Raw genomic sequence first — 18,589 nt, 5'->3', positions numbered from 1 at the left:
ACCTCTGTCAGCTATTAGCCCGATGCTAACTCTAAGTTCCAGATTGAAAGGAAAAAAAAAAAAGTTCTCCAAATGACAGCAAGTCTATTCCAGGCAGTCTTGTAAAAGAACCCTTAGTGTTAGGGGATAATGAAAGTGCGTGCTACCTATGACTGAGCTAACATGGTGCCATGACCTGGCAATTTCTTTTTATTGCTGACATATCCATTCCTGCATAGCACAGAACATCAGCGTTGCCTTCATGTAAATTTAATAGGTTTTCCTTGTCAATGATATAATCAGATACACTGTGAGAAGGAGGGGCTTTCAGGGATGGCTCAGAAGCTTAATTGTTTTTCCATTTATTTTTAAAATGCAAATTACACTAGTAAGTCAAAAAAATCACTCTGTTAAAAATACATTCAGAATTAACAAACGCAAAAAAAAAAGACACATCAGGATTGTAACTCTTGCCTTCTGAATATTAGGTTTATAACAAAAGCTCAGCCTAGAAAAATAGCATTCTTCACCGGATTTTGAGGAGGAATCAGCTGTACAACTCAGATGGTTTTCCAGATATAATCACACTACTGTGCTCACTGCTCCCGAAAGAAGACCTGTCCACGAATTACTCTTTAGTAGTCAACAACTGGTTTTGAAAATTTTGGTGGTGATGATAGTAGTGATTAAGTGGTAGCTTGGCTGCAACTTAAAGCAGGAATATGAGGGCTTGTTCTCTGTGCACTTAAATCTCTATCCATATACATGTCCTATAAGGTGGAATCTCATCACAGCATGAATGTACAGTGAAACCTCATTTTAATTTTCACGTTAATAGTCACATTAGAATAGTTTCTGGCATGTAGAGTATTTAAATTTTAAGAATCAGAGGACAATAAATTGGTAAATATTTTTCTCATACATTAAACATGCATGTCACTATAAAATCATCATATGAGGTTTCACTGACATGTTTGCAATTATTTATTTTATACATGTATGTATGGACAAACATATACAAGCCACTGAGAAAATTCAAGCACAAGTGCTGGAACCTTTTTTTTTTTTTTTTTTTTTTTAGTTTATGTTCCAATATAACCTTTGTTCCTTTATCGTTTTTGAATGTATATGTGTGTATTTCACAGACATCCATGCAAACACAGTAATGGGGCTGGTTTATGTAGATCTGGATGGGCTAAGGTCCAAAGTAGGTTAACCCAATAACTGAAGAAACTACATAGAAACCAAGAGAGAAAACATTGCTCCATGCCAATTTGTAACTTTTCAAGTCTCAATTTCACTGCACTGAAGGATGTTGTATTAGTTTAAAAAAAATTGATTTTAGCATCTCAGGTGGATCCAAGAAAAAACATGACTCTTCGGAGTTCCTGATAAGCCTGAGCTAATTATGTTTCCCACTAATGAAAACCAAATAATGCTTGAGTATATAGAACAAAATTTCCTAGGAATTCAGAATATTCCATAAACACATTGACCTACTATTAAGTTTCCAAAGGCATCTTGTTGCCAACTACGTTAACAGCACAGTTTTTCTGCCACAATAATACAGGAGGATTAAAATACACTCTAACACACAACAGATCCCCCAAATACCACAAAGAGATCTCAAATATTTCACCAAGGTAACTATTGCTCCCCCCGCCCACCCAAAAAATAATCTCGTACGCTGAAGTTAGGAAAAAAAGTTCACCTACGTAGGGTCTTCCATTTGAATTAGATATAAAAGAGTAAACATAGCTAATACATATTCAGTTGGCCTCTGTTGATAGAAATCCACAGCTGTTTCTGTGTTAGTAAAAGACATTTGTAGATACTTATAAAAGCACCTAGAGTGCAGTAAATAAAATCAGTGAGTTAAGCCATTTCTGTTCTCTGCTTCCAGTAGATTATGAGTTTAGTAGATTAATAAATTTTACTTTGTCCCACCCAACCCCTTCAGAAGACCATATTTAAGAATTATAAAGAACATGATTATTGTTGTTGTTGTTGTTGTTATTGTCACTTGTCTGTTTTTGGCCACCATGGAGGTTCAATGATAAAGCACTTTGCTGACAGCTGGCAGTTTTTGTACACAGACACACTGAGCTGCTGAGCTATGCAGTCCTGTTTCTTGACGTGAAACACACAGACTCAAACTCGTTCGGAATTAATAGCAGTGTGTTAGCCTAAAGGAAGTGACTTGGGGAGGTCTGCACTGAGACTCGGGCGCACAACTTAGGTGGGTTAAGGCAAGTATGTACGGTATAGCCTTTAGGGCAAACAACCTGCCATTTCGGACTTCGGTTACAAGGTCATCATGGCCTGTTTTGTTTGTTTTTGCAATTACATTGCCTACGTAGCCGTGGTGCTATCAAGACGTATGGAGTGCAGAAGACAGGGCTGTCAAACTAATGTGCCCTGGATGACTTTGCAGCTCACAGAGGCCGACTGGCTGGGCTGCAGAGTAGTTAGTGACGGCCAGCAGAGGGCACCAACACATCTCCTTATGAACTTTCCAAAGGCCTGGGAGAAAGAAGCTTACTTTCAGGAAATCCAAGATGGGAGTGTCCTGCATATTTGTTTCAGTTAGAAAGAGGAGGCCAAGAGGAATTAGTATGTGCCTCTGTGTGTGTGTGCATGTGTGTGTGTGTGTGTGTGTGTGTGTGTGTGTGTGTCTCAGTGTATGTAGAGGCTTTATGTTTGTTCTGTTAACATGTATATATATTTAAACTCAGTTGCTTCTTGCTCTTCATAAAATGCAGGAGGCCACTGCAAAACAAGTTCTTTGAAAGGTCCAGGAGCTGACATACTGAGGCCATCTGTATTATTTTGACCTGGTAGAGAGAAAGAGAGAGAAAGAAAAGTTGTTTTTAATCAAGGGGGAGAGCCCAGCATCTTTCTCACCTCTCCAAGCACAAGAACAAGCAAAATTAAACACAAAAAAGTCCAAGCCCAAATTGTGCTTAAAATGAGACAACTTTCCTCTCCGTTTCTTTTTCCTCTGTAACCTCTTGGGTAAAGTGGCCACTTATGATAATTTAAAATCCATTTCTGGGGACAAATGAAATGAATATGTATTGCTATACAATTAGGCTGCCAAAAAGAATGCAGTGTTTTCAAATGTTGCTAATATACCATGGGATATTCTCACAGTTTATACTGCGGGAGCCCAAACACATCTCTACTGGCGATGGCACATAGGTCAGTGGTAGTCAAAACAGCTACTTTGTTAGAAAATTAACCTGTGGACATGGGAATGTTTTTGTGAGGGAGCTTCATGGCTATTATTTGTTTCAAAGAAGTTTACCAAACCATAAGAAACAAATTAATGAAAACCTTTTCTTTTAGGATGGATGATAGATAATCTAAAGAATTACAGAACATTCTCCCAACTTAACTAAAAAAGAGAGGGCTGTCTATTCAATGACTGTAGGAACTGAAACGTGGCTGTGAATGGAAGTCAGTCAGGGCAGTGTTTTCAAAGCTCTTAGCCACGGATTTGCTGGGCATAATGGAAATCCCACAGCTAAAACTGCACATTACTTTTTTAAGCATTTGCGTTCCTTCTAAGGAACAGCTTTTATTTCCAGTTGCTATATAATATTGTGAAAGTGCTTGAACCGGACCATGATGTTGAATTACTCTTACTTTATGAGACTTATTTATGGCAGGTTGACAGGAAAAGCTACTCCCCAAAGGACAAAGACATAGGAGATGTTCGGGTCCCTTCCTCTCAGCAGGGGTGAAATTTATGCATGAGTCACTTTTGGTTTTTCACAGGGTTTGAATAGGCAATGGCTGTCAAATGAGGAGTTCTGAAGGCTACCATGTTGAAGGCTACTGCATAATGTAAAATCCGAAGAGGATAGTTGGTTGCAGAGAAAGGGAGGGGTGCAGGCATGTTTGGAGGTATGGCAGCCAAGTTAGTGTGAGAAGTACAACTAAGTACATTAAAAATCAGGAAATATGATGAATGCCAGAGCAAACTCACAGGTCTAAGAGTTTGGAAAGAACACTGAACTAAGGGGTTAGGAAAACTGGTTGATAATTGGGGGTGGCACAACTAACAGGTTGTGTGACCTTTGTTTTCCTTTCTCTTCCTCCAGTTTCCTCGTCTGTAAAATAAAATCTCAGTGTTGTAGAACTTGAAGTCCGGTAAGGGGATGTTTTGTAGAAGGGGCAGTGGCTAGTGACTTGTTATATGCAATTAATTCTAACTTCCTAAATCTGAACGTCATGGAACATTCAACTTTTTTCATGAGCAGTGAGACTTGAAACTTCTTACATAATTTTAGTGTTCCCAGGCAGTAAGGAAGAAAATAATATTTTTATTACTTTTCGTTTGTCATTTAAAGTCTTCTATTTAATAAAATCATGGTAAGTTTGGTCCTCAGGAATTTAATGATGGATATTAAATATGCAGGGTCCCCTTTTTAAAGACATTAGAATTATGGATGCCTGATTTGAAACAATATACTTGATTATGTATAATTAGCATTCTCTAAGATAGCTAATCCTATATATGTGATTACATGTAACTTATTATAGCTTGATCATATTTATTGATCATTCATATTCATAAACACAATGAAGTGTTACATGATGAAGAAATGCTATGTGATATTGTCAGAAACAAGCAATTACAAGCTTTGTAGATGTTCTGGTCTACTTTTGAGGACATATTGTTGCATGTTATTTGGGTGGATATTATATGTGATCTATTGTTTCCAGAGGAAATCCCTTCGTATACTATGAAATATAGTATATTATATATTATATTGTATAGTATATTGATTTCTGATTCGATAAAGTCTTTTCATGAGTAATATTGGTTCACATAAGCATTGTTCCCAGTACTACTAAGTTATGTTTCTTAAGCATTTACCATGTGGCATGTTTTACGTCTTATATACTTATAAATTCAAAATAATCATATGAAGTACATGTGCTATCATCTCTCTTTTTCAGGGAAGGAAACTTAGATTTGATGAGAATAATTAAAGTTACTCAAATCAAGTTGTATGTCCAAGGTCATAAAGAATTTCATCTCTAGTACTCTGCCTTCTAGGTCCTCTTAACCACTGTCTTGTATTGCTTTGCCTTTATGTTTTAATAGAACACTTTATATAAAGCTATGATACAATATAGGGAAGAGTGGTAAAGAACTTCAAGGGTTTATAATTTTGCTTTTTGTGTGAGCTATCGAGTCTTCCTGGGAGGACAGGAAATTTTGGTCTAAACAGAAAACAAGTATAGTACTAGGCAAAAGAAAAAAAAAGAGAAGTATCAGAGGAAAAAGAGATTTAAAAGTCTTCCATAAAATATATATTTTAAGATATAATTTGAAGGATAGTGGTATTTCATCTTGGAAAAAAAAATATGTTTGGTGTCAAGAGAACAGCATGGGCAATTAGAGAAATACACGTCATATTGGTGGAAAGCAAGAGTTCTAGTTTCACCGGCAAAAAATGGGTAAGATGGCAGACTACTAACGCCCTCAATAGATTATAAGATTCATCAGGACAGGAGCCAGCTCTTATTCATTATTACACTTCCCCAGTATCTCCTAGCATCAGCTGCATATGGTTGGGAGTCAAAAGTTGTTAAGGGTTGAAGAGAAGAGAGAATATTTCAGCAAGATATTGGGGCCAGGTCAGAGGATACTTGTAAGCTACGGTAAGCAATGTGGACTTTGTTTAGTAGGTAATAGGGATTAATTGATAGTTTGGGGACAAGGTGGGGAAAGAGTCAAAGTGGTACTTTGGGAAGAGTAATTTGGCAGCCACATGGAAGATGGGACAGAGGTACTAAAATTAGAAAGAGACAGGAAAACGTAAGGTAATGAACGCTGATTTAGGGCAGTGGTTATGGGGATACAAAAGAGATTGTGTGATGCACTGTTTGCAGAGGGAAGGCTTTGAATGCATACAGTATTGGTGGATTTCTGAACAGATCAAGTCTTTTTTATGGGTGGTATTGCCAAATACTTCCAAAGAAAAGTGCAGGCATGATGCATAGATCATTCCCCTTTTAAAGAGAAGCTTACAAGGAGGTGTATAAAGATTACTTTAATCTCTTGGAAGAGAAATACTCCAAATCCATTTATCATCCTAGACATTAACAATACTAAAAGGCAAAATGATTCAATGGTGGAGGACAATGACGACAAACACATATCTTCAAAGAGAGAAGCTCACATTTCAAAATGAATTGGAATCTTACTTTCTATTTTGATCTTCGCTTGCAATTCAGCATATCACTTGATGCTGATATATAGAATTTGTTATCAGTTGTTATCCAAGGGAATTTGCCTAAACACAGATATAAAAATCAGGCTCTGATTGTATGTCTGCTCTCTTGAGTGCTAGAGTTAAGGGTCTGATAAATTTCAGTGTTACTCTTCTGGCGTAATTTTCACTTCACATCAGAAAAAGAATAAAGAATATTATTGCTCAGTTTTCTTTAACACTATACATAACTATAGGGTTATACTATATATAACTATATATAGCCTATCATTTATCATCCAAATGAGAATACTTTTGAGAGTAAGAAGAGGTACTGGTAATAACTATACCAGGACAACCTATGTAAACTGAGACTCTCCTGGGAAAACCAGAATACATAGTTTATGTATAGTTGCATATAACTACCCATAATGTTATATCATTTTCAAAATATATAACTTTTGGGTCATTCAAAGAAGTATTAATAAAGTATTCAAAGAAATATTAATAAAGGCTTTTTAGCTATATATAAGACTAAAAGTAACTTTATATAAGACTAAAAGTAACTTTAGAGATGGCATTTCTGATAAGTTAGATTTAAAAATGAATTATGGAGAAAATGTTATTAGAATTATCCCAGCCAAAACAACATTAATAGAAGAGAAAATACTGGAAGTATGTAGTTGAAGGAAAGCTGCATGCCATCTATTCTGCACCATGACAGTGCTTACTTAATCATCTTTTAGTATCATAGAATACCTCCAAAATAAAGTACTTACATGTACATAGGCTGTAGTTGTAAATGAGATGTCTTCTGAGGCCCTTGATAGCCATAAGAATCAAAGCCACCTATGAAATCAACTGGAAAGGGACAATTGCTTTCATTAGTTAACTTTTCAAAAGAGTTTAGCATTCATGATCAAGATCTCACACAGATTACTAATATAAACCTTTTAATAATCTATTAAAACCTAAGTGACTAATTGTGGAGGAAAACAGATAGTTCCTTCAGGGTAGTGGTATTTCCCCCCTCAACTGTGAGATTCAATTATTGCTTTACAAGAATCTATTCACTTGGGAGAAGAAATTATGTACTCTTCTCAAGCAACCAAGACCTAATTGGAATAATAAAATTCACTTGCAGAGTAAAGATGCTGTATGTCTTTTTTGGTTAGTGTGGAGATTTTCTGCAATACATTACAAATGTAAAGAATAATGATCGCTTAAGTGCATGTACCTATCAGCAACTGCAGCACTAGTAATGATATTATATACTATGATTGTCAAGTACAAGGTGCTATGATGGAGCTTGTGTAAATTAATTCAACATGGTTGTGCCTGCCATTATGTGTTTTATAATCTGAAATAGGCAATCAGAAATAAAGATGTAGAGCAAAGTTTAACCAAACATTCAAATGCAATACATACTTCGATATTTAAAATATAATAACATATAACAAAATTACCCAAAATGGCTGTAATAATATCTCCTATTTCATATCTGCTTGCACTGTGGCCTTGACACTCCTCCCTTCTGGTAGTTTTGGTCTGTGTCCTTTCCACTTGAACCTGGGTAGAACTTAGTGGCTGCTTTAATGAATATGGTAGAAATGAAACTATGTGGCTTTCAAGGCCAGATCATAGAGATGTCATACATTTCCCTATTGTCTTTTGAGATGCTTAGAACACAGCCACTGTGCCCAAACAAGTCCACGTGAAAAGATCAGTGAAGAAACCAATGGTATGTGTATTTTGACTGATAGGCTAGCTGAGGTTCCCGCTGATAGCCTGGACACGTGAGAGAAAATGCCTCCAAATGATTCCAGCTTCAAGCTGCTTAGTCAACCCAGTCATAGAGTCTTCCCAGCTGAGGTAGATCAAAGAAAAGCCATTGTCATGGTGCCCTGTCTGAATTCTTGCCCACAGATCGATGAAACAGTAAATACTAAGAATACTGGGAAAAAGCTTTGTGTTTATTTTTTTCTTTTCTGCTCCTGGACTTAAAGGCTGTGTGGTAGGGATAAAAGAGGCAAACCGATGAAAAGCTGGCAAGACAGATGATAGGAGAGAGAAAGGGATATAGAGACTGAAATAGGATGCCTGTGGATATCTTTACTTGTTCTAGAGTCAAATTCTATTGGTTTAGCTTTGACTAGTTTTTGTTCTCTTTCCCCCCGCCTCAACTGTGAGATTCAGGTGCTACAGGTAGAAATTGGAGCAAAGTATGAAGTAACATAAAGTCCATGATGTCTGTTTATATAATGGGGAAATATTTTTTAATAGATTTTATTTTTTAGAGTTGTTTTAAGTTTATAGCAAAATTAAGCAGAAAGTACAAAGAGTTCCTATATAGCCCCTCCAACAAACTCTGCCACTAGTAACATCCCTCACCAGAGTGGTACATGATTACAACTGATGAATTTACACTGACACATCATTATCACCCAAAGTCCAGAGTTTACATTAGGGTTCACATTTGGTGTTTTAAATTACGTTTTTTGATGAATGTATAATGACCTGCCTCCACAGTGTTAGTCTCATACAGAATCATTTTGCTGCCCTAAAAATCCTCTGTGCTCTGCCTTTATCCATCCCTCCCCCAATCTCTAGCAACCACTGATCTTTGTACGGTTTCCATAGGCTTGCTTTTTCTAGAATGTCACAGAGTGGGATTGATACAGTACTGGAACCTTTCCCGATTGTCTTATTTCACTTAGTAATGTGTCTGTAAGGTCGTTTCATGTTTTTCATGGTTTAATATCTCATTTCTTTTTATCTTGAGAACACATTTTTCTAGGATGAATTTCTCTTCTTATCAAAAGTGAATAGTATAAGAACAAAGGCCATGGTGTTAAAAGGATCAAGGTTCAAATACTGCTTTGACCACTTGCCAGCTGTGTAACCACAGACATATCATTTAACATTTCTTAAAACAGGAATTAAAATACTTATTTCATACAATTAGTATGAGGATAAAATAAAATAAGGAATGTGGAGCCCTGGGTGAGACATATGGTGTGGAGGAAGAAAATTAAAAGCCCCTGAAAAAATTCAGGATTTTCTTTATAAGTCTTTTAAGCCATGCAGTGTAGGAGAAAGAGAAACAGAAAATGTTTAATTTGGGATAAAGATGGAACCATACCAGAAGATGAATTAAGAGAAGGAACCTCCTTTGTTTCCTGAATTGCCTGTATACATACATTAGCTAATATAAAGGGTACCAGAAAAGCTATACAATAATTGAATGTCAACTATATTTAAGGTTTGTATTTTGAAAAATTATTGTCTATGATTGGAAATTAATTTCAGATAGTGCCTAAATTCCCTTTTATTTGGGTTTTCTCTTGTCAACATTGAAACTTGATTAAGGACTAGTTTACTGAGAGGTATTCACAGTGTTAGAATTTCCTGGTTCGTGTCTCTTCCACTGAAACCGAGATCCGAATTAAACTCAGGTTTATTGTTATTGTTATTGGTATTTTGAAATATTTCTCGGGCTTGTTTCCAGGGGTTTGAGATGGATAGCAGAAATGGTCAGATGGTAGTTACAAACCAAAGATTGTAGTCACTCTACAATCAAAGGATAACTAAAAGAAACCAAGATGAATCTTCAAGTCCAATGGATAGAATCAGGACCAAAAATGGAAAACAAAGCTTGAGTTGGGAGCAATGTAGACCTTCCTAAGACATGAGAAAAGGCCAGAAGGGAAATGAGGTGTGTCCTTAGTATGTGTTGTGAACAGTGTTTGACTTGTCTAGGGCTTGCTTTCATTAGCCATCTGGTGTAGGGGTTGGTAGTGCTGGCTTACAACTCCCCATGTGGGGAGGATCACATAAAAACTCTGATGGAAGGATTGTAATTTTTCTGATCATTCAGATCGTCTGGAGCCATAAAAAAGGATCCAACAGCAGGTGATTCAGAACCAAGATGAAAAAGAAGAGGATCTAAATGTAGCCACGATGGATTTTTACCATTTCACTTATGAGGGAGGCATTCAAATTTAAGCAACAATCAAAGGGCATATTTTATAAACATGCTTCAGTTCACAGCCAAGGAAATTATGTAAGGCCAATTTCCACATGCATTCATTCCCAGTAATTGTTTGGATGTCTTCCTAAAGACTTGAGGGAGAGGAATAGAAATAAGCTGGATCCAACTGACCACTATAGTTAATATTACGGTGGTCAGTGTAGGTAGATGTGATTCCTTGCTCTTCTTTTCCAGATGATGCTTCAACCACATATGGAACTCCTTGTGGTGTCATATGGGTGAAAAAAAGAAGTAGAAGAAACTCTTTTTTTCTTTTTCAAAAAAATGAGTCACTGGGGTTAACTTACATTTTTAGAATACTGTTAATACCGCTTTGGTCTATTTTTCTTTTCTTTTACATAATCACATTTATCAAGTCTATAAAGTGGCTGCTACATGCTGTGAAACTTTTCTGAGCAGTAAGGGTCATGAAACATCTGACAGGTCCTTTTCCAAGTAATTGTGATGGCATCTAGATGTTTGGTTCGTAGCTTATCTCTGCATTATTTAGAAAAGTGTACCTGTTATTCCCCTGGAATCTCCTTAATTCCTGAAAATAAAAATAAAGTTCCGGGGTGCTGGGTGGCTCAGGCGGTTAAGTGTCTGACTCCTGATTTTGGCTCAGGTCAAGATCTCATGGTTGGTGAGTTTGAACCCCACACCAGACTTTGTGTTGACAGCAGGTGCAACCTGTTTGGAATTCTCTCTCTCTCTCTCTCTCTCTCTCTCTCTCTTTCTCTCCCCCCTCCCATCCCCCCACCATGCTCATTTGTGTGCCTTCTCTCTCTCTTTCAAAATAAACAAATAAACAAAAAAGTAAATAAAGTTTCAAACAATTGCACAATACTTAATAGTTTCTAAAGCCCTTTCAGGTGATATTAATTATCTCTGCAAAATTACTGTGAGGTGGGTGGGAATAATTATCTTCACTGTACAGATAAATACAGTTTTACTTGACTGCTTGGGGGACACACAACAGCTGAGGACAGGGCTGGAAGTGAGGTGTTCTATTTCCTTCCTAAGTATATTGAAAAGTGATTTCTGCTTTTCACTCATGCCATTCCAGTAAATTCCTGGAAGGTTATCAAAGGTTTTGCATCAGATTTTGGATTAAATCTAAAATCTTTAGGCTTTTGTTCTCTTTTTATAGTATTCATTTAACAAGAGTTTTTGAGTGCTTGCTTTGAATCTTCCATTGGTTGTAGATGCTTCATTTTGTTGTTTATTCTCTAGCGTCTCTCCTCTGCTCTTGCTAGAAGATGTACTCTTATAATAATCAATAATCAAATAACAATCAAAGCAATAATCAAAGCAAAACCCACCTATGATGGATTTTCCAGTAATAGTTACTAATGAGATGTCTTGGTTTTTCTGTAACATATCTTTAAGAAGAGATAAGGTGAGCATCCTTCAAAGTTTAGTTCATTTCTTCTGAACTATAAAACCATATAAACATTTAAATGATCCTTTCTTCTGAAAACTACTTATAGTCTCAGCCTCCTCTTGTATAACTCTGATTATGGTGTTTTTCAAAGGAAAGAGGCATGTTGTCTTTTTAGCCACTTGGCATTTTGTCTGTTATTTCAACACTTACCAGAAAATATGAAAAACGGAAATTACTGAAGGGCTGAATTAGAATTCGGAGGATGAGAAAAAAAAAGATGACAATGAGTTCAAGATAATGGAGAAAGAGGTAGAGAATATGTGACCTGCCAAGTTTTTGCACATGGGGGAAGGAGAGGAAGAGGCGAGAGTCAAAGTCAACTCAGAAATTTGTTGACTAGGAGAATGCTGTTGCCTATAACAGAAAAGAATGTCAGGAAGGAGTTGGTGCTTGGCTTCATTTGGAAATACAGCATGTAAGGTACAAGTGTCAGGGACCAGGAAATCCATGCAAAAAGAGAAATGTAACTCGAACTGGTGCAAGGCAAGTTGGAGATTTGCTGGGATTTCAGAGATTAGCTTCCCCTCACTCAACTTTATTGTGTTTCCTCTCCACCTGACATATTGTAATCTACTTGTTTCTTTGTTGAGTCCCTTGCTCTAATGCAAGATGCATGAAATTTACTGTTTGCTACTGTTCACTACAGTAACCCAGAACCCAGAACAGTGTCTTGGTGCACGGAAGACTGTCCTTATGGGATGATCTCTATAGACCTGCTAGGCTGTAAGGAAAAATAAAACAATCATTGGAGCATGGAAGATGTTGGTAAAATTCTTAAGTGAAATTCAACTGTTTTTACTCTTTCTTCCTTAAGGCTTTCAATGATAATAAAGAGAAGACCTTTTATAGAAGATCTATAATACTTGGTCCTATGAGATAAAAGAAACTTTTTTGAATACCAATGGGAAGAAGCCACCACTGTAGTCCCTTTGGCCTAGAGGAGTAGAGGCAAAGAGGCTAAGACATGCCTTAGCATCAAAGTGACTGGTGAGAGAGTCATTCATCGATGAAGGCTATCAAAGGTTGCAAATGTTGATTACTGGTAGGAAAACATTATTCTCTTTCTGAGAATAACAAAGGTAGACAGTGGGGCAGAAGGTGACAAAATAAAATAAAAATTGTGCTTGCTTAATCATTGCCTCATCGGAGGGATTTGCTTTTGGTCTTCTGAAGATAGCTCAGGAAAGTTATCATTTTCTTTGCAATTGTTACATTTTCTCTTTGCCTTATTTTTTCCTATCTGAACAATGGGTATATTTATTCTACTGACCTATGGAGACATGGGGAGGTCCATTATTTTAAATTAGTAAAGAGCCATATCAGTTTAATAACTATGATTTAATAACATTAATAATAGTGGAATTTAGAAATTACCAAGTAAGTGAGAAATGCTTTTTGAATAAATATTCTTTGCTAAAATATATTCCCTAGTGTGAACTTCCCATTTATTTAAACCTCTTAATCAGCAACACTGAGTTCAGTAAACCTAAAATTGCCTTTTTAAAATACATGTTGGCAGTGAGGTATTGTAATATAAAATTGTACCTTGGTCATTAATGACAAAGCCCCTAGTCAACATACTCCCTTTTGGAGACAGAGCTGGAAAAGACCATGAGGAGAGATTTTAAAAGGCAGATCATAGAAAGCTCAGCCTGAATATTTAGAAGAACCCATTGAAAGACATTAAAGAATTTGTGTGGGCTATGAAAATAGAGTGTATATCCATTTTCTCTGCAGGTGAGAATTTAAAGGGTACTTGTCTCCAGTTGCACAAAGGAAATTTAGAGCATAACCAGTCATAGGCCAAATTCAAAAGAACCACCTCCCACCCACACAGACTTCCTTGGGGGCAGCAATTCAGCTTACTGTGTGAGCTTAAGGTGTTTGGTCTGGGATAAAATCCCTGAGTGGACTCTGAGCTACTGTTTTTATTTCCTGATGAGGGAAACACAACCCTTTGTAGGGTTACCTCACCTTGTTGTTGCCTTAAAGGTCACTGAAGTAACCGTTACAGCCCAGAGAGCTTCCGACAGACAAAACACACACTGAATGCAATGAGACTTATTAGCTAAATCACTGCAGATGTGGCATTTCCTAACCTTGTCCAGCAAATGTATTTTCTTGCGGTCCTATTTTCACGGTTCTCTTTTAGTTGCATTAGAACCAGATCCTCCATATTTTATACTTGGTGACACATTTACATATGCTAAAGAATGAACATGAAAAGCAATCACCACAATGTGGTCATGGCAGAAGAAATATTTCTTTAGTTAGAAATAGTTTGAGTAACCACTTGAAGCTTTTGGTTTTAAACACTTAATAAAAAAATAAAATATGAGTCCCACTTGACAAACTATTCTGTCTTTTAGCTCTTGCCTACATCTGCAGTGAAGGCAGAACCGTAGGGGGGATTTGAAGAAACACATGCTGGTTTTCTGCTGATGCCAGGATCTTGCTATCAGACAGTCTTCTAATATTGTACATCACAGGGAAGTAGGAAAGTAGTGTAAAGATGGAGGACTCAGAAGACCTACCAGCATCATGCCCACAAGCAGGTCACAATTGCTCTGAGCCTTATTTTCTTCCCCCCTAACTTGGAAATAATGAAGCGATTCCAACTTCATAGGGTTATTGAGAGAGTCAAGTCTCAAATACAGCACTTGGCATATGTATACTAAAGATACACCATGGATAGATTTGGGATCTCATCTCTTTTTGGAAGGGATTTATACAAAGAGAACAATTTGAATTATGCTTTAAATGCATATTTGGGTTCTTTGTGGAGAGGAGGAGCACTCTGTATTAGAATTTACAAGAGTATTGTGTGGGATGACACAGGTACTGAGTCATCAGCAGAAGCTGAGGACAGCTGAGGACAGTCTATGGAAACCCTTCAGCCGTGCATTCCTTTGGTGGTCTGACAAACAACAGGAAAAGCCTGTATGGCCTAGTATAGAAAAAAAAAGGGGGGGGGAGATATTTTTTACTTAAAAAAACTACATAGAACTGCGTTTTCATATTTCAAATATTTTTTGGAAGTCACCTCATATATTCTGTAAAAGGACAGAGAGAGGCTGGGACCAGTCTTGTTTGTGGTCTCTGAGGCTTCAGTCTATATGCAGGCAAAAGGGACTGTTCAATGGAGTGTGCCACAATGAAGACACTGACAGCTTCTCCTCCTGGATTGGGCAGAGGGCATGAGCTCAATGGTTGGTGGAAGGATTACTCTAGAGAGGAGAAACTTTGACTGTGTGTGCCTCAGATTTGAGCAGGGTTGCAAGGAGACAAAAGGATACTTGCCAGTGTAGAAAATTTTTCAGGTTCTAGGAGAAAAATGGACGGGTTTCATGTTTGATAACTGTAATTTTCATGGTTTGAGTACTAGGCTTAGGTTCAGAACCCACGCCTGGGTTTGGAGCAGATCCCGAGGGAAGTCAGTGGTAAGGAATGAGGGTGTCGTTGAGCAGGAGAGAGCATCCAGCCATGGTTAGGGACCTTCTCCAGCCATGGGCAGTGACCCAGGATTAGAAGTGGAGAAAGTGAACCTGAGCCTCATCACGTGTGGTTGTTGAAAATCCAAGTGTGATACAAATACAGGCCAGGTAGGAGATAGGGGGCCGGTGGGGGCATCACTGCCACGAGTAATCCTGCACAGAGATGAGAAGTAGAAAGATCCGAAGAATGAGAAAAACAAATGTTCCCATAGAGGGAAGTTCCTAACTGAGGATGAAGATAAGTTTTTCTGGGAGGGAGGCAGGGGAACAGGTAGGGGGTAAAAACCCAGGAGTTTATAGTCAGGCAGAGAACTTTAAATTTGTGATTTTGGAGAAATTTCCTTTCTCCACAGTGAAGGTGATCCAAATTAGCCTCTTTGATGAAGGAAATTAAGGGGTAGATGAAGTGAGTGGTAATGAGGGTGGCAAGTGCTGAGAAGGTCAAGAAATTGTAAAGCTAGAGTCAGACAATTATGTATCCAGGCATCTTTAATAATTTCAATAGATGTGGAGGAGCATACAGAATGGGATGAGATCACTAAGCAAACTTCACCTTCAAGGTGCCTGGGCTCACTTTGTGCCATGCCATTTGGATGAATCAGATTTACCTGTCTTTGTTTCTTTCTTCCCTGTTAGCATGCTTTCAATGAGATATGACATGCCTTTCAGTTGAAATTGGAGAGAGCAGTTATTATGAGCCATAGGTGAGCTAGTTAGACATGATTGGGCATGTCTTCTCAGGTGACATCCAGCATATACTTAGAATGCAGAGTCCATTTAAATGCAGTGCTTTTAATTAGGGTGTGGGCACATTTAGGTTTTTGTGCATATTTAAGAAAATTTAAAAAAGCCCACATGCATTCCTTGCCTTATAATCCTCGCTAACATAATCTTTGCATCATTTTGCATCCTCCAGAAAGGAAAATCATCAAACTCTTGAGTCTAAATTAATCATCTGTTTAGGATGATAGTAGCAGTTTCAGGAAAGAGAATGTTCAGTGGTTATTCTAACATTTTTATTGATGTATGCGAAAGCTGAAACTAGATTTGGTATATTGAGCTCCTTAAAAACACTTATGATTATTCCTGTGTGCATTACAGTGTACATTTGGTCGATATGGACTGGAAAAGTAGTTCTGTTTCACCAAGGTACACCTATTTTTATTAAATTCTACATATCCCTCTGATATATCCTTTCGATTTCTGCTGAAATGTCATTTCCTCAAGGAATAATTTTCTAGTCTTCTCACCTGGATGATGCACCCCTGGGGGGGTGCCACACCTCTCCCACCCTTGCTTGAATTCTCATGACAAGTGACTGTAGTTCTTCATGGGAACTGCATCCTGGGCTCTATGCGCCATGAAGGCAAAGGCTGTATCTGCTTGGTTCCCTGTCTCATCCCTAGTGATGGACACACGAACCCATCATAGAGTGGTTACTCCATAAATACGTGTTGAAAAGATCTATCTTGATTATTGCAGTGAAGTGGTGTGGAAAGTATATTTAAATCTGGAGATTTAAGTTCTATTCCCAGTTCTGCCTCTAAATGACTATTTCACTTTAGAGCGAGTCAATTCAAGTGTCTCTTTCCTCAACTGTCAAAAGAGGGGATTAAAGTAGGTGATTGTTAATATTGCTCATAGCTCTAGGATTCTGCACACTTCCATATTTCTGGGATTGGTTTACATATCAATGGTAGCAATAAAATATTTAAAATGAGCAAGTCTGCACAGGCATAGTGAATGGGAAAAATTAGTGCAAAGGAGTTATTTCTCTCTGACTGTTACTACCATATTATGCATTGATTTTGCTAGACAAGTTTCCAGGAAGATGAGCTGTTGAGTAGTATATGTATATACTCTAGAGTATATGTAGTATATGTATTTTATAGTTACCTATTTACACACACACAGCATTTGGAACCTGAGTCATGGCGATTCTCAACTGGAAAACAGGGGGATAGAAAAAAATGTGGGACCTGGAAGAGGGGAATAGGATCGGCAGGCTTGGGCCCAAAAGAAACACTGTCCCCTCATTCAATTCACTTCAGTGAGGAAAGTGTATGGATGTTACTATGTGCTTCCCTTTGCTTTTCTGCTCTTGGGAATTCCTTAACATCAACTTCATTAGTTACAAAGGCAGCAATCCATATCCAATTTTCTTTTTGTGTCAGGATTGTTCATGTATAAACTAGGCTCCTTTGTTGGAAACATTTGCAATTAATCCCATAAACAAACAAACAAAAAATGCAAATCTTGCACTGCCTGCCCCAGCCAACTCCACCGACTCTCAGCCTGACCACCATCTATTATACACAAAAATGAATTGAAATTCCCACTTTGGGCCTAACCTAATTTTCAAGTGATAATAGGCATGGATTCCCAGAAGCTCTCTATGCCTCTTGATAGCAACTTCCTAATTTCCTTTCCTGGTAAATGTTTTAAATAAGATTTTAGCACCAAAGGAAATTAACCTTTAAATTAATTGTAATTATAAAATGCCATCACTGATTTTTGTCTTCAATCTAATTACTTTCTATTATTTAAACAAACCTCACCTCCTGTGAGCTTTAAGTTTGTTTCCCCTTCACTCCCTGTCACACAATGCCAACCAATCCTGCAGAGGTCTCCCTGAGTCTCTGCAGCTAGAGCAGCCTCATTTAAATGTCACGCAGGATTGAGGGTTCGCCCTCTGTTCCCTTATTGACAAGGCGCTCTTTCAGAGGCTATGCTATGCATAAGGCTGCTCTGCTCAGATGTTTTCGTTCTGCATACCTGGTGGCCATCCTCACAGATGCGGAGTTTTTTATCCTCCTGCTGTTAAGAAGGAGATAGCTAAGCCCAGCCTTCTGTCTCTATTAGAAGCCACTGGACATACTGAAGTGGGCACCTGCCAGCATCATTTATCAAAAGACGAACTTTGAATGTGGAGCCTACTTTCCCAGCACGCCTCAGCTTTGGAGGGCTCTTAGAGCTTAGTTTCCTATGTGGGCTCTTTGTCTTGTTCTCATTTGTTCTTTCGAGATGGGACTGTGGGATCCCAGGAACTTTATTTTGTGAGCGTGTCTATCTACACCGTGGTGCTAAAAGCATGCTTTTTTCCTGCCACTTAGCTGCCTTCTTTGTCATGTCATTATCAATGCGAGTACAGAGAGATGGTGAGGAAGAAGTATGGAATACCCATTACAGGTGGCCTGTGTACTGCAGAATTGGAAGATGAAGCAGAATAATCAAAATGGAAGATTTTTCTTTTAATCATTTCTGTAAATGTCACCACTTTCCCTTCCACTCACACTCCCTGGCTTTCTTTTCTATTGAGGCTGATTAAAACAACCTGAAGAGTATGAGAAAGCTTCAGTTCTCCCAGCCAGAAATATTTTCTGCATAAAATACATCCTTTACTACACCCCAGTAA

The 18,589-nt window shown here is 37.8% G+C and overlaps 1 protein-coding gene across 6 annotated transcripts in view; it reads right to left on the bottom strand.

Moving 5' to 3' along the window:
• Positions 1-317: 317 nt before the first annotated feature.
• The window catches only part of NKAIN2 (sodium/potassium transporting ATPase interacting 2), a 1,000,454-nt gene continuing 982,182 nt past the window's right edge, over positions 318-18,589 (bottom strand). For 4 of the 6 annotated variants that reach the window (XR_009263279.1, XR_009263281.1, XR_009263280.1 and 1 more), the window contains 3 exons: positions 6,986-7,067; positions 6,202-6,290; positions 318-2,813 (listed from right to left, as the gene is read on the bottom strand). Coding sequence is in view for 2 of the 6 variants with exons in the window: in XM_058735147.1 (XP_058591130.1) it covers positions 6,266-6,290; positions 6,986-7,067 (107 nt within the window). In the remaining 4 variants the exon portion in view is untranslated. Of the gene's footprint in view, positions 2,814-6,197; positions 6,291-6,985; positions 7,068-18,589 lie in introns of those variants that run through there. The other 2 variants (XM_058735148.1, XM_058735147.1) reach the window with 2 other exon arrangements.

The sequence above is a fragment of the Neofelis nebulosa genome, chromosome 6 (assembly GCF_028018385.1).
Source record: "Neofelis nebulosa isolate mNeoNeb1 chromosome 6, mNeoNeb1.pri, whole genome shotgun sequence".
Taxonomy (NCBI): domain Eukaryota; kingdom Metazoa; phylum Chordata; class Mammalia; order Carnivora; family Felidae; genus Neofelis; species Neofelis nebulosa.
The sequence above is the reverse complement of the archived record's forward strand: the minus strand, read 5'-3'. Positions and strand labels throughout refer to the sequence as shown.